At 33.1% G+C, this 22,592-nt stretch overlaps 1 protein-coding gene across 4 annotated transcripts in view; it reads right to left on the reverse strand.

The window, feature by feature from the left end:
- The window catches only part of LOC148629154 (exportin-2-like), a 40,093-nt gene that overhangs the window by 9,293 nt on the left and 8,208 nt on the right, over positions 1–22,592 (reverse strand). For all 4 annotated transcript variants that reach the window (XM_088545060.1, XM_088545076.1, XM_088545087.1 and 1 more), the window contains 15 exons: positions 19,179–19,286; positions 18,764–18,856; positions 17,687–17,854; positions 16,943–17,072; positions 16,547–16,612; positions 16,016–16,125; positions 14,529–14,618; positions 14,251–14,335; positions 10,296–10,357; positions 8,427–8,566; positions 6,939–7,042; positions 6,587–6,684; positions 6,086–6,236; positions 2,941–3,143; positions 2,592–2,689 (listed from right to left, as the gene is read on the reverse strand). In XM_088545060.1, coding sequence (XP_088401186.1) covers positions 2,592–2,689; positions 2,941–3,143; positions 6,086–6,236; positions 6,587–6,684; positions 6,939–7,042; positions 8,427–8,566; positions 10,296–10,357; positions 14,251–14,335; positions 14,529–14,618; positions 16,016–16,125; positions 16,547–16,612; positions 16,943–17,072; positions 17,687–17,854; positions 18,764–18,856; positions 19,179–19,286 — 1,706 coding nt within the window. The remainder of the gene's footprint in view (positions 1–2,591; positions 2,690–2,940; positions 3,144–6,085; positions 6,237–6,586; positions 6,685–6,938; positions 7,043–8,426; positions 8,567–10,295; positions 10,358–14,250; positions 14,336–14,528; positions 14,619–16,015; positions 16,126–16,546; positions 16,613–16,942; positions 17,073–17,686; positions 17,855–18,763; positions 18,857–19,178; positions 19,287–22,592) is intronic.

Here is a 22,592-nt window from a genome sequence, read left to right on the forward strand (position 1 = left end):
ATTTCAATACGAATCCAGGTAGGCTACTGAGTAATTTAAATAGCTAGGTATAAAACTGCCCTACATAATAACATTATAACAATGTGTCCTACTTCTTTCGACTGAACACCTGTGTGATCTTCTAAACAGTGTCTTAAGTTTGAATAGCTGTCAATTCATCTAAATCATACCATCTACCAGTAAGCTCTACTAGCTTGTACCAGATAACTGATTTACTTGTTTCTGATTGGATAACATTGTTAATTTAATTTTATCATTCATAATGGGTAAACAAAGCCTATATTGAGTTTTAACTGAACTGTTTGTTAAAACATCTTTTTAAGAAAAAGAAGATGCACATGCTGGGATGGGGCTGGGCTTCACCAACATTGCAATTTACGATTACTTAATTGATCTGGCGACAAAAATAACCAGTGGGTGATATTTGTTTACATGTTTGCCATGTGGCTTTTTGGGCAGGACAATCGATCAACAAACAGAATGGTGAAAAAAAAATTGGCAGCTGGCACTTCTTTCTGGCAAATGAATTGTGGAAGCTTGAATTTCTAAGAACATGTTGATGTATGTGTTAATGTTAAGTAAGATTATGTGTAGTTAAACTTGTATGGCGACTTTTCATTTAGTAAACACAATTCAATGAGAACACTCAAATCATTGTTAACATTTCTATTGATACTGGTACATTTCGGGGCATCTCAAATATAATGTCACAGGAAACCAAAGAAAATATAAACTAGAAAAACTGTGAGCAATGCTTAACTTGATACCCCATCCCCTTTCCCCCATTTGATAACATACACCTTTTGACCTCCATATTGATTTGTATCACAAATTAAAATGGGAGGTGCACAATAGGTCATACAATAAAAATTTAGTGCATGTTTCTTTCAATTCCATTCAGTGGTATAGGAAGGTTAACAGATAAAAGATGGATCCTCCAATGTTCCCATATGACAAAGTCCATGTATTGCTATGTGAAACCCCAAAATAGATTTGGATCAAAATTTAATTAGGCGTACAATTGGAACATGTAATAAGATTCTTTGAAAGTTTAATTCAATTCCATACAGTGGGATAGGAGCAGAGTTAGAAATAGTAGCCAGCCCGCCAGCCCACAACTGACTATTTTTTGGCAGGGCTGGCTAATCTATATAGCCATACCGTAAATATATTGATAAACTGTATTCAGGACTGCCTAGGATTTGAGTGAGTTTCCTACCCTGATTGGAGTAGTAATGGATAAGAAATAGGGTCCCCTCATGTAAGGAAGGATGGACAGACAGACATCCCTATCACTATTTAGCACCTACTATGCAAGTCAGGGTATAAAAATGAGATACTTGTATACTTAAAAGTATTTCTTCAACAAAAAATGTTATTACACTAAGAAGAAATTCAGTACTTAAAGGAAATTCCAAGTTGAAAACATGGTAATTTTGCAAAAGATTAATTATGAACATTATCTTCATGTTTTAATATTTTATCTAGAAAGAAATTCAACGTAAAACAAGCATTCTGAGAGTACTGAAAAACAATACAGTCTCCTACTCGCTGTTTATATCACTGACCCAAATAGTACCTTGAATCATCAAGTATAAATGACAAACTGAGAAAATGACTTTTATTTTGAAACTTTGGGAAAAACCAGCAAAGCGGACGGAAATGTAAATTTGATCTAAAACTCATTAAGGTAGACATGATAACTAAAAATCAGCTCAAAATCTGCAAGTGTTTAGACAAAAAGGTGTGGAAATCTTAAATTTCGGTAAATTCTAGGGCCATAAATAAGACAAAAATCAGCAGAGCATAACGGAACTTAAACTCGATCTGATATTCATCAGGATAGACTCACATACCAAAAATCAGCTTAATATCTGCAAGCATTTAGAAAAAAAATGGGGAAAATTTAAATTTCAGTAAATTTTTCAAAATTTAAGGACCATCACTCGGACAAAAATTGGCGAAGAGAAACAAAACGTAAACCTGATCTGTAACTCATCAAGGTAGACTCAAATACCAAAAAATCAGCTCAATATCTGCTATCATTTGGAAAAAGTGTGGATTACTACAATTGTTTTGACTGACAGACAGAGGGACAGATTGATGGAGTGCAAATCTGAAGTCCTCTTCTGCTTAAGCCAATAGGGGACTAAAAAGTAATAATGGATGTGTATCTTATACTAATTAAAAGAAGTTTTGGCAGACAGTTCGATCAAATATCTGTACTCAAATTAGGCTTTGTTAACCCAATATGAAGATTTAAAGTTTATATACAATTTTATACAATCAACTTGAATGTAGCGTACTCTCTACCCAAACACACTGACGGATGGTGATTTAAAGGTTAAGGTCATCATTAATTACAGATTTTCAAACTAAAAAGACAGTGTCCAAAAGCAATGAAGTAGGACACATTGGTATAATATAAGGCAGATTTCTACCTCGAGAGCTATTTAAATCACTCAAAAAGCCTACCAAGATTTGTATTGAAAATGAAATCCCTCCTATTCAACCTGCTGTAATAGGTTAATTTCAACAAAACAAACAGTTAACTTCATGTATTGTAAATATATTGTTTTATGAAGACTTACTTTGGCATATGCTTAACAATGGCATTCAACAAATAAAATCCTTCATGATCATTGGCTTTTGAAGCTATCAATTTTTGAAAGACACCCAACAAACCATTCTACAAAGAGAGAAGACAAAATTAAGAAACCCAACATATCATTCAAGAACTGTAAAGGTGGAAAATACTGTATGAAACTCTTTAAAATGATTCTGAAAAAATTGTGATATCAGAACACCAAAAGGGTTTAAGGACGAAGTACGGCAATCTTTAGACTTTTTTTTCAGACTGTCTAATATAATTCTATTACTTTTATAGTAAGTGTACAATTTTGCATGTATCAACAATATTGATAAAAACATTCAACTAACCACATTCTCGGCTGGTATTTGTTTTGCTCCTTTTTCTATGTACGCCTGTATTAGTCTAACCAAAGGAGGAATGTTTCCGGGCCTCTCCCAGAGAGCTGGAGCTAAGAGGTGAGGAAACAGTGCCATGTATGTATCTGGTATGGTACCACTGGTATGGTAATCAATCAACAGGGACAAAATTTGAAAGACATATGGTATGAACTCTGAAAAAAAAAATGTTACTGGTCAATTTGACTAAAAATTAGATGTTAAAAGGAGGATTGTATAAATAAAATTCTTAAGGAAGTTCAACTAGAGGTCAAATCCTGAACAGTTGGGGCAAGTACGGACACACCATTGTAATTTGATACAGCTTTAATTTTGATGGGATAAAATTTGACCCTTTTTGGCCCATAATTTCTGAATGGTTCCAGTCACAACCTCTAAAATCAATCTTTTAGGGATGAATTTCTATGTGATCCATTCCCTTTTACTCAAATTATCATCCAGAAATCAGAGAAAAAAATTATTTCTAGCCCTTTATGTCCCTAATTCTTAACTGGTTCAAGACCAAACCACAAGAATCAATACCCAACTTCTTTGGAGGTATGCCAGCTATTCACATGTACTTAAGTTATTGTCTGGATATCAAGAAACACTTGTTTCTGGCCCCTTATTCCTAATTGGTTTCAGTCATAGACCCCAAAATTAATCTAAGCCTTCCTTAGCTGGTATACACCTTGTGGTATAACTTAAAAAAAAATATCAATTACTTAAGTCAAATTCTTGACAGGTAAATGCTTGTTTCAGGCCCCTTTTTGGACCCTCCGTCCTAAACAGTTCAAGTCTTAAAAAAAAGTCTCCTAAAATCAATCCCAGTCTGACCTCTGTGCTATAGAATATTGTTTAGCAATATCACAGACATCCATATCAAGGATCTGGATCTTTTGACAGCCCATGCCAGACATTTTATCAAACTTCAGCAGACGTTTGTGTCAGTCAGATCAAAAATAAACATAAAAAAAACTTTTTATGTAGTTATTTTAAGATAAATATTGGACATAGTGTTATTTCATTACATACTCTCGTCTTTTACAAAGTATCAGAACAAGTGAATGAGTTCGGTTTCGACCACACATGGACGTTCTAACATGTAAACAAAACATCGTATCACTCGGACTTTTTCATCACACAGGCAAACAGCCAAAAACTTCCAAGTGATGGAAAAAAAAGTTGATTACTTAAAAAAGAAAATCACGAACACATTTTAATTTAAATGGTCTGTTGACTTCTGTGTTATATCGATTCAACCGATAAATTAATAATTACAAACTGCGACTAATCCGTAATTTCAGTTTCATGTGCTTTCGTTACCTCTGAAAGATCAGCGGGAAAATGATTGACTTGTCAATCTTTTTTCTTAATTAATCAACTAATAAATGTCTGAAAATTCTCTGTCTCACTTCAGTTAACTTGTATACGCGATGGGGCTGCACGTGTACCTTTAATTCAATTTAATTCAACTATGCAATCAAATAATCAGTTACAGGTAAATCACAGTCGCAGGTGGCTGCACATCCGTTAAAATTGACAGACACCTGTCAATTAATTTCCAATAGACAATTAGGAGACAGGTAGAGAGGATGTTTATACACTAATTAAAACCACAAAGACTGTAATTAATAAGGGTTGACCGGCATTTTTTACTGTTTCCGGACACTTGATCCATATGCTTTTACTACAGTTGTATATAGTTTAATTCTATGAAATACTTGTATTTCAACCTTAAGTTCAAACTGTTGGGGCCATTACCCCCAAAATGATTAGCAACCTTCCTTTTTTGGTTTGAAACCTTGTTATAAAATAGTATAAAGATCAACCGATTGATATACATGCTATTGCACAAAAGAAAGTGTCTACAGAAACAAAGCCAGCAGAGACCACAACAGCAACATACCAATATACTACCACAAAAAAAACAGAAACAAAAAAAACCCTTGAAATTAAAGAATATTAACTACAGTAGTAAGCTAGCTTTCATTCCTCACACTTCAAAATGAAAGAATTCAAAATTTATCAAACTTGACTTATATCAGGATAAAAGTCCCCCCCATGAGAAATTATTTTATCAATTATGTATATTTCTATCAATACTGAAAGCGTAAAATTTGAAATTTGATTTCTTTACAACTTATACTATGTGGACTGATATACAAATGTATAAATACTGGAAATATAAAATTTAAACATTTATTTCGTTTTGAAATTTTATTTTAGTCCAAGTTTTAAAGTTCAGATGAATGGTATAACCAGTTAGTTATATTTTGATCTTTGACCTTTTCATGGTGTTCATAATTGCTTATTTAACCATGACAACAACTTTCAATTAGTTTAAATTGAAGTCAACCAGGAAGTAATTAGTTGAAACCATTTAATTTTTGGTTTTCATTTAAATAGAAGTCAATTTTGTGTTGTCTTTTGATAATTATTTTTGTTAAGGAAAAATAAAAAAAATACACAAAAAAAAAAAACAACAAACAAACAAAAATAAACAAAAAAAATATATAAATTCTTACATTAACATTAAGCTTATTAAAAGATGGGGGGCTTTTGCAGCGTTCTAGGATTCCTATTTCCCGTTCAACCAGGACAAGTGAAATTTGGGTCAGGGAAAGTTAGGTACTTAGTTACACTTTCCTGTGACAAGTTGAAAACTTCATATGCTGTAAGGATATGTTTTGTTAGGAAAGCAATCAATGATTGTGGGAAAGTTGATTTTCTATGGATTTTTCACGAGGAAACCTCAATTTCTGAAAAATCCTAGAACACTGTTTTGTCCTGGGGGCTTATGTTCTAGACCCTAGATCAACATCAAAAAGTGAAAAAGTTTTGTGAAAAGTGTCTTAAGTAAGTAATTAGAAATAATTTTACTATTGACAAATCTAGATACAATTTTGAACTGTGAGTGAGCTCACTTAAAATTCTGATAATCTTCTGTTACAAACATTGGACAATAGTTTCATGCATATCTACACATGATCCCCAACTTTCAGTTTAGAACATGTAAAACCCATTTAATAAATTTAAATTAAATAGTCTTCAAAAGCAAGTGTATAACAGAAATCTATATTTAACACATAACCACCTTTAATTAAAGACAACTTACCTTGTACGTCTGCCTGTAGAATGTCGGTAAATGGTTTAAACAAAGCTTCCTCGAATGTAAAGATGGCTTGCGGCTGATGTTTACAAACTGTTCTGATGCATATACACAAGGACTCAAATAAATAATGGTTAAAGTGAGGCTTACTAGGATTCTGAAATAAAATAAAAACTGGAAATTCTACTACTTTCTAGGAATTGGACAGGCATGATCAAATTATTTCATTATAAAAAAATAAATAAAAAAAAAAACACTGAACCGAAAATTGAGTATTCAACTTAAATGTAAAACAGGTTGTATGATGTAGTAGTAGTTTCAAAACTGAGTTTCCAACTAGGCTTTATGTTAATGACTGATTAAAAGTTTAAATTGATACATAACAAAAGTTATTGAACTTTGAAATAAAGAAAGACAGAAACACAGAAAAGGGTAAAACAGTATACCCCCTACGTTCGTAACAGGTATGAAAAAACTTGAACCAGTATAAAAATCCCCAGTGCCTACCTTGCTGACTTGTATCAATTTCTGAGTCAATGCACCCATTACTTGTTGAATAAAAGACATAATGTTTTCTTGAAGTGCTGATAAACTTCTCATTAAGGCTGAAAGGAAAGAAAGCTTGAACCAAATGCAATGAAGGCGGAAGTATACTCTAGAACCAACTTGAAAACATCATGATGTCTTCCTAATGTTAAAATGGACTCCATGAATTTATCTGAATAGAATGCGGTCATAATTGTACAATTATTTTAATACTTAATGACAAAATATTCAGGGAAGCCAAAACATTTCAAAATGCCAAAAAATTACAAAAAAAGCACAAGAGGATTATTAGTAATATCTAAGATAAACTGACCTTTCATGATATATTCATTTTCTGCTGATCCTTGATGGTTCATGGCATCAATCAGACCAGATACTAATTCCTGGGACAAAGGCTGCAAGTCTGCTAATGTTATCCTGAAGACATTTTACAATTACATATGAATACAGTAAAGGAACAGTACATTCATGTTACACTGAAAAACTCTTTTACAAAGATGTTTTTTTTTACTTGTACGAAAATCTAAGCTACATAACCTTATATTTTCAACAGGTCATAGTTTTCCTTTCCTCATTTATCTACCCCGGACTTGACTTTTTATGAGCAAATCGGTGGGTGTTTCTAGAAATGCAGAGGATGCTTACCCTACCGGTGCACCTGGTCCATGCTCCCAGTTTTCAATGGAGTCCGATTTGCTCATTTGCTTTTGTTACTTTGTATGTATGATTTTAGTTACTTTGTGTTCTTTGTTGTGTATGTCTGTTTTCCATGTCTGGTCTTTGTCTCTGGATTACATTCTTTTGATTACCGCTATAACCTTGGTTCCCTTGATTACTCTATCAATTATCAAATTGTTTTTTCTGCTTCAAATTATCTTTCCTGAGTGATAAATCCAGAACTTTTACTAACTTCAAATGAAAGGTCCATTTTGGGAAAACAAAAGATCCTGGAAAAATAAAAAGCATTTTTCCCCTTTCAAGGGCAATTACTCTTACAAGGAGTAGTATGACAACTTTTATCCCTGAAGACTTTTGTAGTCCTAATAATAAGGATCATTTCAGCCACTAAAAGAATTTGGCTTAACCTAAGGGTTTTGGAGATATATGCAAAAAAACTACCATCTATGTTCTATTTTTAATAACAGCAGCCATGTTTTTCAATGGATTGAAAATCCCCACACCAGTTCTATGCAGGGTACTTCAAGAATCATTCATGCCAAGTTTGGTTCCAATTGATCAAATAATGTCAGAGGAGAAGATTTTGGAAAAAATTAACAACAAAAATAGCAAAAATCGTTGAAAAAAGGCAATAACTCCAACATGGCTTAACAAATTAAAAACAAAATTTGACCACAGATAGATCTTATCATGCTGGACACTTTTATCTCTTGTCAGAATTTATTTAAACGTAACGGTTTTAGATTTATATGCGAAAAACTACTGTCCTATGTTCTATTCTTAGTAACAGCAGCCATGGTTTTCAGCAAATCAAAAATCCCCGTATCAGTTCTATGAAGGATACCACAAGAAATATTCATACTAAGTTTGGTTCTAATTGGTCAAGTAGCTACCGAGAAGAAGAGTTTTGTGTAATTGTTAACAATGATGAAGGATGCCAAGTGATGGCAATAGCTCACATGGCCTTTGGCCAGGTGAGCTAATAAAAAAAAAGGTCAGTGTGAGAGATTGAAGAATCAGGAATTAGGGAAATGAATGCAATGGTCCAGGTTCAGAAATCATGGCCCTAGACCACTATTAACTTGAAATCCTATATACTCTAAACAAGTTATAAAGCACTTACGCTGGTGATTTCCCATCCTGCAGTCTCACCATTAATAATCTTTCTATTGTATGTGCAGCATAACTGTGAACAACTATACTTGAAGCTTTCAGTAATTTCAATAAACATGGTAAGCTGGCTACTAATGCTTCTTTTGGTAACTGAAACCAGATAATAAATCATATTGAATTTTCTTAATATAATTTTAATCTGCCCTCAATCTCATAATGATAAAGAAAACTGATGAAAAATTTCACTGGAGATACTAGATGTTACTTGATGCATCCATCTTCCCAAATGATGACAATGGTTACTGATACACAAACCAAATTCTACTTATATTAGTATTTCTTTTTTGTTTATGACTGTGAAATACAACAGCTCATCATAGCAGACTGTGATATGATTAAAATAAACACATCAACAGCCACTATGATGGACTGTCATATCTCCATCTTCTACCCCAAATCAACACATCAACAGCCACTGTGATGGACTGTCATGTCTCCTTCTACTACCCAAAATCAATGGCCACTGTGAAGGACGGTCATATCTCCATCTTCTAGCCCAAAATCAACATATCAACAGCCACTGTGAAGGACAGTCATATCTCCATCTTCTAGCCCAAAATCAACATATCAACAGCCACTGTGATGGACTGTCATATCTCCATCTTATAACAAAAATCAACACATCAACAGCCAGTGTGATGGACTGTCATATCTCCATACTTACTAACTTATCCTCTTCACACCTGGTGGGGCATAAAGCTGTAATCAGGGACCTCTAGTTTTCTTGGTTTTTTGGCAATGCTCTCCATTTCACCCCAGGTCTTTCCCATGTCTTTAAACTCTGATGTCACTGTTCGCCTCCATGTTTCTCTTGGTCGTCCTCTGCTTCATTTGCCAGCTACTCTGATGATATTGTCTGCCTCTCTTCTGTTGAGATCTTTCTCAGGCATTTGTTGTGGAATCCTGAGTCTCTGACTGTCTTCCTATGTTATTCGCTAGCATTCAGACCCATACAGAAGGACTGATATGACATTGCTGTTGTATAATTTGGTTTTTGTCCTCAGGCTGATGTTGTTATTCTTCCATTTTCTATTTAGTTGGTGAAATGCGACATTTGCCTTTTGAAGTCTGTTGGCAATATCCTTTGATATTGCATTGCTTTTACTTCATGTACTTCCTAGATAGGTGAAATCTTCGACTACTTCAAGTGGTTCATTGTCTAACCTAATTTCGGTTGGGGAATGAACAAGTTGCATGGTTTTTTGTCTTTCTTTTATTGAGGTTCAATCCAACGTTTTGCATATCTCCATCTTCAACCCAAAATCAACAGCCACTGTGATAGACTGTAACATCTCAATCTTATAGCCCAAAATCAATACATCAACAGCTACTGTGATCGACAGTCATTCAAGAATCTACTCAAAATAAAAAAATCTCAACACAACAACAGCCACTATGATGGACTGTCATATCTCCATCTTCTAGCCCAAAATCAACACATCAACAGCCATTGTGATGTGTGCTCATCTTTTATTGAACTATCTGTCCACTTCCATGGTCTATTCATGGTCCATCTCAACAGCAATGAAAAGAACTTCAATTTCAAAATATCTGGTCACTCTCCACATCCTCAAAGGTGAACTTATTAACCTAGGACAACCACAGCCATTATGGTCCGACTTCTATTTATTCTGAATTTTTTGTCCAACATCTAAATTCTTATAATAGAGCTCATCTAAGTTCTAAACTTTCTATTTTATATTTGATTTCCATAAAAAGAAGGGAATATTTTATAAATTTATAGCATAAGAATACACAAATGTTCATAAAATATTTTTGCTTAATTCAAAGAACTTTATTTCTTGGAAATTAGACTTACCTGACTTCTAAATACCATAAGAAACTTGATAGCATCAGCCTTTAAAATGGGGATAGCATTAACTACAAAAAAAATCTCATGTAATCATAGTTTGTACCTTTCGAAAATACTTCCTCATTCAAAATTAAATTCATTTCCTTAAAGTTATTTCTCTTCATTTTCTTCACATTACAGCCATTTCTGACATGTTCAGGATTAACTAAGCTAACAAGGAAGTAAGATGTCAAAATCAAATTGATGTCAGAAGGAATGACCAAATTACTTAAAACCATAGTTCTATAAATATCTTTTATTAAATGGTTAAAAATAAAGCATGCCTCCTTTACATGCAAGATCAATATGAAATTAATCATTTCATTCAATCAAAGAATCATCTCAACTTAATCATAGCTAGATTTATTAAATTCTAATGTTATTATCAATTAAATAAACATAATATTACTACTTCTATGTGAATGTGTAATTCTTGTGGTTTTTTTTTTTCAAATGAATAATTGTATATTAGGTAGGATCAACTACAACCTCAGAGAAGCAAAAAAAAAACAATCTTAACTTAAAAATTATCAGTAAGTGCAGCCCAGTGAAAGTAGGGTAAGGACGAAGACTACTGAAAATGTGTGAATATCTTAAAATTGTTCATTCTTGAAGAAGTGTAAGTATAATTTCCTCAACCAACAACAGTTGTTCAAGCCTCACATGTCTTTCCATTTCAAGCAACCAAAATACATATAGTAAAGTAATATTATGAAAAATAGGTAGAAAATCAATAGAAACCAAGAATTATCATTGTCTGTCATACACAAGTGAGGTATTGATCAACTTGATCAATAACATTCTTAAGCATATCATCTTTCAACAATTAAAAATATCTTGAAATAGGTTAATTCTAAGCGCTCTGCCAACTTGATCCTGAATATTCCAGTTTGATAGGAGCACAAATCACATAAAATATTTCTAGGTCATGTTAGCAGAGACCTTTAATATTAAAACATTACTGCATATGATACTTTTGTCATTAGCTTCTAATTCTTTTTTTTTCATACATAGGGCCAATATGGCCATCATTGTACTTTTTTCTTGATTGATGTTTTTTCAGTGACACTTGAAAATATGTAGACAATCATAGAAGGGTTTATAAGGCCATCATAATAAAAATTCCTAGATTCTTATCCAACTTTTTTCAAAATTTGGTTGGGGGGGGGAGGGGGGCTGTTAAATTATATATTTAATTTTTTATCCATTCAAGTGATAAATGCTGTCAATTTGAATGTAACTGACCAAAATTGGGGTCAAAAATCAAATTTTTTGGGAAAGGGTGAAAAAATTGGGTAGAGAGGGGTTTAAAATCTACAATATTTTTTTACTTCAGCCTACTACATGATGAGCCTGAATCACCTGGCTAAAATTTCGCCTTTCAAGGGCAATAAATCTAACAATGAGCTGTCTAACAATTTTAACTCAAATAGACTTTGGTAGGACTTATCATAAGAATCATTTCAGCAACTGAAAGTTTCTTTCTATCTTTTATAGTTTTCAAGATATTGGCAGAAAACTGCGAAAAAAATCATTTTTTGCCTTCTGAGGGCAATTCCTCTAACGAATCACCTGACATCTTTGATCCCCGAAGACTTTTGTAGGCCTTATCATAAAGATCATTTCAGCAACTGAATGTTTCTTTCTATCATAGTTTTCAAGATACTGGCTGAAACTGTCAACAAAAAACATCACTTTTCAACTTTCAAGGGCAATAACTCTAAAGAGGAGTCACCCAACAACTTTGATTCAATGCATACTTTTGCAGGCCTTATAATAAGAATCATTTCAGCATTTGAAAGCATATGTGAGAAAAACTTCTGACTGACCCCTTTGTTTCATTTTTAGTACAGTAGATTCCGCTTAATTGCATAGCCTATTTGCCAGTAAAAATTACGATTTTACCGGAAGTGTGAGTTCAGGTAACACGACGATACTGTGGATCAACCAGGGATATCACTGTTCAACATTTCTGATCTGGAATTTAGTTGTTATAGACCTTCACATTGTATTGTTCTTTTATCAATAAATAATAATATATATTGTGTTTATCTTGTTTGTTGACCTTCTTTACATCGTGTGTATTTATAAGTAAAACCATGTGTTTCTCATCTATAAATAGTCAAGTAATTTCCTGACCTTTCTATGAAAGAAAATCCCATATTTCATATTTCAGACAGGATTCAGTATAATATTCATCAATGTTTGCAGTTTCTGGGCTTTTGAAATGGTCTGTATGTTTTTATTCCTCTGTTCAATCACCATTGTACACTGATAGTTGTGTATTATACGTGTCATTGACCTCAATATATTCCTATGAAGTGTGGATAGTATGGGGCACCTTAGGATAGTTGAATTTCATTAGACATTGTACTGAATGAATGAGGACTTTTAATTTTCGTTTGATATTTATGCCTAGTAACCCAAGCTCACTAAAAACTGTTCAGCTCATTAAAGAAAATTAAATTTACATTGATAATCATTTGTAGTCGGAAGAATTTAAATAGGGGCAAAAAATATCCCAAGCCGCATCATAAGGTGATGTTTGGCATGTCGTCAGAAGTCATTGTTGACCTAGGTGCTTGTTTATTTTAATGCAATTTGAAATCATTTACATTGTCTTTTATGTCCATTATGTTTTTAATCCATTATTAACACCTCCTGATTGATGATAACCTAGTTTTTACAACAATAAATATGATTGACATATTTATGACCCGATGGCTTAAAATAGAATTTGGGAAACCCTGTCTTTACCTCGATGAGGCAAAATTCTCTATGCAATAAACCGAAATGCACCTGCAAGGCCTATGCAAATAAGCGATTTTTTCCCTAATAGAATAATAGGAAATGGTTTTGTGCAGGAGAAAATTATGCTAATAACCGAAATATGCAATAAAGCGATATGCGATTATGTGGAGTCGACTGTAACAACAGCCATGTTTTTCTTTGGATCAAAAAATCCCTACATCAGTTTTATGCAGAATACAGAATTTCTATACAGAACTTGGCTAACCCTAACGATTTTTGAGATATATGCAACAATCTTCTGTCTGAATCTTATGTTCTATTTTTAGAAATAGTGGGCCATGTTTCTCCATGGATCAAAAATCCCCACATCAGTTCTATGCAGAATTCTCCAAGGAACATTCATACAAAGTTTGGTTCAAATTGATCAATTGGTTTTAGAGGAGAAAATATTTTTAAAGTAATAACATTAATAATGGCCAAAAAAACATTGAAAAAGGGCAATAATTGTTATACATTCTTTAATAACATCCACTTTAGAATATGCTACATGTAGGAGTTAATGTAGGAACTTTATATATATGGTATCATTAACACATTTATATTCCACTTAATACTGCTGGTCACGATTACAATGTACATCTGAAAAGGTCTCCGTAATGACTGGAGTAGATTCTCATACATGTAAACATTGATTATTGGCTTAACAAATTAACATGAAATTTAACCACAGATAGATCTCATCCTTCTGAACACTTTAACCCTATGTCAAAATTTGGCTAAACCTATCAGTTTTGGAGTAATCAATGTCAGAACTTTGTTAAACCTAACGATTTTGGAGATATATGCAAAAACTGCAGCCATGTTTATCAATGGATCAAAAATCCACGATCAGTTCTTTCCAGAATACGCTAATGAACATCCATAACAAATTTGGTTCTAATTGGTCAAGTAATTTCAGAGATGAGCAGTTTCGAAAAATTGTTAATGACAATGGACAACTAGGACAGACACCAAATGATGGCAATAGCTAACATGGCCTTTTTGCCTTTCATTAAAATTGGACCAATGACTTTTGGCATATTGAAGAAGTCATTTCTCTACCTCTTCATAACTTTGTTGATTAGGTGATTAAAACTAGATACTATAAACAACATCATTATAGAGTACAAACCATCATCAGCCTGCAGGTCTGGGATAACCTGAGATGTGAAGAAATCTCCTGTATTCACCAAACCACTTGCTGATGTAATACCATGCTGAAATGGACACGAAAAAGAAAGTCAAAACAATGACTCATGGTTCAAGCTTTCTGTTCTTTCAGTATGTGTAAATAATCCTCTCAAAAGCAATGAAGTCTATCAAAGTACATACATACATGTAAAATCATTCTATAAAATTTAACCAGCAGGCTCATACACAACACTAGAAAGACTGGGTCATACAGTATACCTTTTGTGTCTGAGTCTTGGCAGCCAGGGAAGTGACAAGGTAGTAGGCTACATCCTTTGACTTCCAACTTGTAGGATTTTTACCATATTCCTAAAATAAAGAGCATAAAAAATTACTGTCCATTTATAAAATTTATAAAAGCTTAATATGTCAGTATTTTCATCATGATTAAGTTGTGTGAGTGGATACCTTGCTCACAAGGTATCTGAAGCATTTCTTAAATGAATTGGACTAAAAAATTCAATTCTTCAAAGATAACACTTATCAATTTCAAGATAGATCATACCTATTACACAGAGCATCCTTTTTGTCATAAATCATACAGAATTATATATTTTCAATGAGCAAAATAGTCTTTGGAATGATGTAAAAATATTATCTTTAAATTGCTGAAAAAAGAATTTTTACATAGAACTACAGTCAAACCTCAGTAGCTTGAACTCCAAGGGACCAGTGAAATGTGTTCGAGTTATCGGAAGTTCGAGAAATTGAAGTTCGTATATTTCCGGATTTTTTTTCGGTGCCAGTCCGAGTTCGACTTTATCGTTAGAAATTGCCTACTTCCTACAAAGTTTTGTTAGTTCGTAGATATTTTTCGTTCGCTTTCGGAAGATTATGTTGATTTTTGGACATTAAAAATGCTGTGTTCGCTTTTAAATACGTTTGAAGCTCGAGTTCCTTGGTTAATAATTTGTTTTCATCTGATTTTCTTTCATGCTTTTATCATACCGACTTCGGAATATTCTCGAACTTCAATCAATGTTATGTTAAAGATCAAAACTACCTAATTAGTGATGACTTAAATTTTACCTGTAATTAACTAAAATGACACTGATTAATGATAGGGTTTCAGTTTTTCACACCTTTTATTACCCAAGCTGACAAAATTGCTGACGAGTTCGAGTTAGTAAGATTTATTACTGAACGGACCAACTAGTCAGTTCGAGCGTTCGAGAATCCAAGGTTATTTATATTGATTATATAGGAGAAAATTTTGGTACTTTGAATTGTGTTCGAGAAATCCCGGTTGTTCGAGCCATCTGAGTTCAAGCGAGTGAAGTTCGACTGCATGTACGGTAAAATTAAAAATATATATTTTAAAAGACTCTTTCAAAGCAGAGATGGGGGGATAATGCAAGAAAAAAGCTTGGTGACTCTCGTTTCTTAGTGAAATATGAAAGAATTTTTAGACGCTATTTTTTCAAAATCAAGTTAGGTGACCTACAAGTATGTTTCTAAAGGTGAAATTTTGAACTATGTTAATTAAAAGCAGGGGTACAAATTTACTTTCAAGGGTGGAAAGTCCTGGACTTTTTTAAATTTCAAATTAATGGTCCTGGACCTGGGTAAATAAAATTTCAAAGGTTCAATGTCAGAAATTAAGGGTCCAGAACCTAAGACCACTGCTAACTTGAACCCCTGAAAAAAGTCACCTTGACAAAACGTAGGAAATTATTAGACATGATCAACCCTAAAGTAATTAATACCTCTAATAATCCAGCAACATACTGTGAGAAATTTTGTATCACAGGTCCTTCAAATGATTTACTTAAAGCTTGTACTAAATCACAAGCCGATCTTCTCCTAGTGTCTACATCTGAAATAAACCATTTTACAACACACTACTTAATATTCCAGCTGTAGTCAAAATCCAAGTAGTCAACCATTTATGCAAAAGTTTCTTAAGCCATTGTATTACATTTCATTCTACAGGAAATGGCTTGACATGTCTGTGTATTTTAGGTGTACATTTGCTAAAAGGTGAGTATTTTTAATCACATAGTACAAAAAATTGCCAATAACAGTATTCGATGAAGATAGATTATCCATATATGTAGAACCTGTTGTTATACTAAGTATACCCATTTGCAGAATATTGAGCAAATAAATCAGAAACTGGTGAAATTAGAAGTAAATGTACTGTAAAAAAACAAACCATAATGATAAAATCCAGATTTGAAAAATCAGACTTCTGATTTAAATCAGAAAAAAATGCCTACATCTATGGAGTTATTTACCTGAGCCTTCAATGTCTCTTCTGATATACTCTTCTGGATTATCTTCAAACAGTTCTTCATCAGCATCTAAAAATATATACAGTATATGTAAGTTTATGATGAGATAACATGACAATTCACAAACATTGTGCTTTTTTTAAAATCATATTAAATATCAGTTCCAATAATAACAGATTTTTACTATCATTGTTTACATTGCATGGTTAAATTTATCATTATTTTATCACTAGATACGACTGCATTTTTCAGACTCTTAAATCCAAGATCTACAGCATTTCATATTTTCAAGTTAATAAAAGCAAAATTTCACAAAACCTCTGATCAACATGAATCTGTTCATTAAGCCAACACACAATACATGTACATATCATATACATGTACCACTGAAGTACATACCTCTAAATTGCATGTTTGGGACTATAACTTTTTCACATATGCTTGCAAGTGTACTAGGATCTTCAAACAGACTTTTGTATGAAGGTCTCTCAGCTACAGAGGCTAAGAACTGGATGGCATTGCTGACTAACTGTAATACAAAGGAACTAATTTGCCACAGGCCAGTTCATTCCTATATAATGTACATTCACTAGAGATATTTTCATTACATGAGAAAAAAATTTGGAAAACTTCATACTTCATACTTAACTTGCAACTTGTAAATTAAAAGCATTTATAAAAAGTGAAAAAAAACAGCAGTTCAGCAAGACCTTTCTAAGTCAATTACTTGTGACTCAACCCATAATTTCATGAAAACCTTTTGCATGAGTGAGGCCATTTTTACTGTCCAAAACCAAGAAGAGGGTTCTTTTTATATCGTTTTTATCAGAAAAAAAATTAGGGAGGTGCCAGCTTTTATTTTATCAATAATTAAGTTGGTGAAAATAGACAATGAGGCACCCTTAGGGCCAATTACCTATATTTAGTTGACCAAAAGTGTGTTGTTTTTTTTTTTTCAATTACTTTTATTGATAGATTTAGAACATTTTTTCATGGATAATGATTTTCAAACTTAAAAGATGGAATTTCAGTTGCCAACCTCAATTCAAAAAGTAAGGTACTCTGTTTTTACTAAATGTTAATGTTAACTAAAAGCCAACATAAAAATCTCCATATATTTATAATCATCGGGTGAACACATACTGCATCAAATTTAACCTCCTGACCAGCAGACACCAAAAGATTCCAGATCGCTGTTACAAAGCTTGGCAACTGTGGTGAGAATTCCTCATCATATTTCTGAGCATACAGTGCTACATTATCACAGATCTGAGATTTAACTTGCTCTAAAAGTCCTGCTTCCTCTTCATCCTACACAATAACAATTAAGTATCAATGGCAAAAAACAAACATTTTAGAGACTAAATATTCCCATTTGTATGATTGATTGTTCCAACTATAATTCTACATTATCTATCTCTAACATATTTTTGAAGTATCACTGAATATGCAACAAAAAGGTTTGGGTAAGTAAAAACTTATTTTAAAAATTTTATGAATTCATATAACTATATTCCGAGTGAATGTCAGATGATACAGAACTTAACCTAATTCATGTGAAATTGAGAGTAAAAAATCAAACATATGTTATGAATGACATTAAAGAATGTATGAAGTCTACTGACAGGTAAGCATTACTAAACTTTAACAGGTCAAGTTTTAATGCTTTTGCAGAAATTAAAGTACAATCTGACTTAAATTTTCTCAATTAGTATTTCCCATATTATTTAGAATTCTTTATTGTCTAATATGTAAAAACTGAATGTCAATTTTTGCTACTGATTTCAGAGATATAAACTGTACAATATTTAAACTATCCAACTTAACACATAATTTATACATCTTATTTCATTCACCATTTTCAAAATTTTTCAACCTGTCCAAAAAATAATAGCAATCACATTAAAAATCTATTCTAATGGAGTGTTATTCCTACACTGTAATCACACTCAAATAAAACAAATTTCAGCTTAAGGAGGTAGACCTAGAGTAAGGGACATAACTCTTGCAAATCATAGGAACGTTTGTATTCAACATATCATATTAATCTCATGTAAACATCAAAGTAACTAGGATTGATTTCATTATTTTTCAAATGAAAGCTTGATAGGCTTTGGTGAAATTGAATGATACAAACATATCACTGATTTCAAGAGTTATGTACCTTACCCTAGGTCTACTTCCTTAAGAAAATAACTTCCTAGATGTATAGTCACATACCTGAGTCTTCAGCAATTTATTGTCAGCACTAAGTAATGTTAAGAAATGGTTCATCCAAATTCCCATATTATCTTCAAAATACTCTGGTAAATCCTGAAAAAATACACAACACAAAAGTAAAAAGAAATTAAAGATAAAATGTATTGAAAAAAATAATATTAACACTATTTTTATTTTCTATTCCTTAAACTTGGGTACTGTTGACCCTTTCGGCTTTAACTTTAATTCTCCATAAATTCAAATATTTTGTAAATGATGTTACAATATCAGTATGTCAGAATAAGAAGAAATGCCATGTCTTCCCATTAGCAATTTTTGAAATTTCATATTAGAGTTTCAGACGATGTTCTGAGTAGGATGAGTACAGAAACAATTTAAAGTTTATGAACATATACTGAATATATGATGAACTCACTTGAAAATTCAAGCTATAATATATTTTACAAATCAGCACTATAGAGCTGAAGATGACTTTCAAAGCTGTAGGATCTTCTGAATGGGTCTTGGCCAGTTCCATGGTGGCCTAAAAATACAAAGATAACTCAGTTCATAGATAGTTTTATACCCATTGAATGTTGAAACCTCAAAACCACAAGTTACAAGAAGTCATATACAAAGTTTCAAATGTGAGTAACCTATTTTGTCCTGAATCCTATTTTAGCAAGTTAAATAGACAACTTCGGGGAAAGAATTCTTCTTTTACTTGAATGTCCATTTCCTGATTAACTGCCTTAAACAAGGTATTATTTGAATTTGGAATTATTTTGGATTTAAAGAAAAAGGTAAAAAAAAAATATTTACGAAACTTACCCCTACTAAGGGGATTAGTAAGGGAGGTTAGTAAACTTTCCATGCCTTTTGTTATCACACTAAACTTTACCAGAATGACTTACCCCCTTATACTTGGCATCACATAAATAAGATACTGTTAAAATTTGAATAAAAATATTTTGTACGACTTTATTGACACCTACCGTCGTTTAAATTGTCTTAAATGACTTGCTAATTCGTTAAGCCAAACCGCTCTCCCATAACATTGAATCCTTAAATTCCAGTGAGATTTTAATTCTCGGTCCTAATATTTACATTGTCAAAAGCTGGCCATGTTTACAGTGATCGGGTTGCTAGGAGATGTTGTTAACGTTTAAATGGTTTGTCCAAAAAGCGAAGAACCCAGAATGCATTTCTGCGTTAGTTCGGATATCTCTGATTTATTCTATGCAAACGAAGTACAATACCGAGAAGTTTATCAAGCAGACTAATGTCACCAGAGTTTGACGGGAACTTACAAACTTTGTTTGTAAACAATTGTCCCGTAGAACCAATATCGCGGATATTAATTTGTTTGTTTTTTGGGGTTTAATGCCCAAGCAGCAATATTTCAGCTATATTCAGGCGATGAACATGAAGTGGATGATAAAATGAACATGAAATGATGATGAAATGAAAAAATGGGATGGGACACAAGGATAATGGGGTCGACAAATTTTGATTGCCACTGAGGTGGGTAGGGTCGGGCAATTTAGCCTCCTGTGGTGGAGCCCTATGGTTCCTACTAAGGGAGAATACCACAGTAGGGTTTTTTAACGTGCGAGGAACGTGGCATCTTTCCCAACACAGTGCACCACTATGGTTTGCGGTCAGGTTTTCCATATTATAGCCTGACAAACCCAGCATGTAACACACCAGGGGTACCCCATTCCACCACCTGGGGAACACAATCCAGTTGCTCTGTGGGCAGAGCGCCATAGGCCCTGGCTAGGATTCTGAGCACTATTAAGCTTAGCGCTGCTGCAAGCCTATTCTTTTGACACTTGGACCTGCACGGGTCTGGCGGATATTAGTATGGGATTTTCCCGTAAGGATTTGTTAAGCCAATAAGTGACTCGTTGGTATTAACACATCATGCATATATGCAAACTACCTTGAGAATAAATAAGAGAGACAACTCTAGCGCCAAGTCCCGTCAGTTTTAAAAGTAGAGCTTCAATTCGAAAATGTGCTGTATGTGACGTCGAGTATAGTAAGGGTTAGTTTTACAAATTTTTGTTGTTGCCATTTTGTTAATTCCAAAATAATTCCAAATTCAAATAATACCTTGTTCTTAGGGCTATTCCAAAAATAAATGTATTGGGGCTGGGAAACATTTTTTATTTGACCCCACCATGCATACAATTTTAATTGATTATTTTCTTTCATGGTGCCTCCCGACCCCCCCCCCCCTCCCTAACAATTACACCTCAGGTAGTTACAAGAAGATTTAGACTCTCTACTATTCCACAGGTACAATACATGTGTATTTGAATCTATGTTTTATAGAAAGTTTAAATCTTCTAAATCATCTAGTTGAAGTTATCTGTCCTACTCACTTTAAAAGGTAATAGAACACTGAAGAAAAAAATTGAAAAGAGGAGATAAAACCACAAATATTTATTATAAAGCAGTGGCATATATATTTTAAAAAGTAAATGCATCGAACGTTTAGAAGTTGTGTGGTTGTATCAGTATTAGGTTGAAAAAATTATACTTGTCAGGATTCAAGATGATATCATAAATTTATATATATCATATTCAATGTATCATAAAAATGACAAAAACAAATTCTCAATATGGGTCTTATAACCATCCAAATAACAGATCTCTTACAGCCTTTCCAAGGTTGGGTCAGGTCGAAGGTTGACATCAAATAAGGTTGATGTTGAAGGTTGACATTAAATAAGGTTGACAATGAAGGTTAACATCGCCAGTTGACTAATTCTTATTATCATTATTGGATAAATCAAGGTTGATCTTTCAACCTTCAAACTTTATTAAAGATATACATTCAACAAAACATTAAGCTATGCCTCATAATCCCTCAAAGGACATTAATTTATGATCAACCTATCTGTAGGGTAATGGTGTCTTAGTGACACGTACACAAATCTATCGGGACTTCCGGGTGACTCTGCTCTTGCAGAACTGAGACAAACAGTCTCATAAAATTGGAAATGCTGCGTTCTTTCACATAACTCATAAACCAATCAGCACGCATATTTCGGAGAACAATCGATGGTGTACACACTCCCGCAAAATTCAAGTACACAAAGTACACATCAAATAAATACTGGCTGCTGATGTAAACAAACGGACTTCGACCTCCCAATTTGGATGGTTATAAGCTATTTCTAAATATCCATACACAAATAGAATAAATTAGAGGTAAACATATTTAATAAATAGCATTATCTTTCATTTAATGTGGTCAACCAACTGGGAATTCAAAGAGATTTTATAGACATTCCATTCAACGTCACATTGTAAACAAATGCAGATTTCCGAAACAAACAAATTATTAAGTTTTTTAAAATTACCTGCTTCTTAAGTAAATATTACACTTCTATAAGTATAAGATCCATTGGTTGTTACACTATGCCAGTATGGGAAACCACACCACTCGCCAGCTCGCCATATACGAGTATATGTGTACTTTGGCAAGTTCTCATTAGCTTACACTCGTCAATTTGGCGAGTCATTTGATTGGCAAGTTCCAAGGAAAGTTAACCGGCCAACAGGTTATTTAGTGAAACATCCCTTAAGAACATACATTAAAAACATGTTCCCTACATTTTAAGAAGTTTAGCTTTAGATCTAATATGTCAAGTGAATTTTGGCATGATATGTACAATTTTATTGATGTAAAGCATTGTCTACAATCTGCCATTTTAATTTCCGGTAAACAGGATGTGCCAAAACCTATGTGACGGTCCCGATTTCGAATTAGTATTCAAATGAAATTACCTTGATAATTTATGATATGTTACATTAAAAATTATTTGTTTGTTAAAAT

This window comes from Perna viridis, chromosome 1, assembly GCF_037379345.1.
Source record: "Perna viridis isolate PV_CMFRI_1.1 ecotype Kerala chromosome 1, ASM3737934v1, whole genome shotgun sequence".
Classification (NCBI taxonomy): Eukaryota; Metazoa; Mollusca; class Bivalvia; order Mytilida; family Mytilidae; genus Perna; species Perna viridis.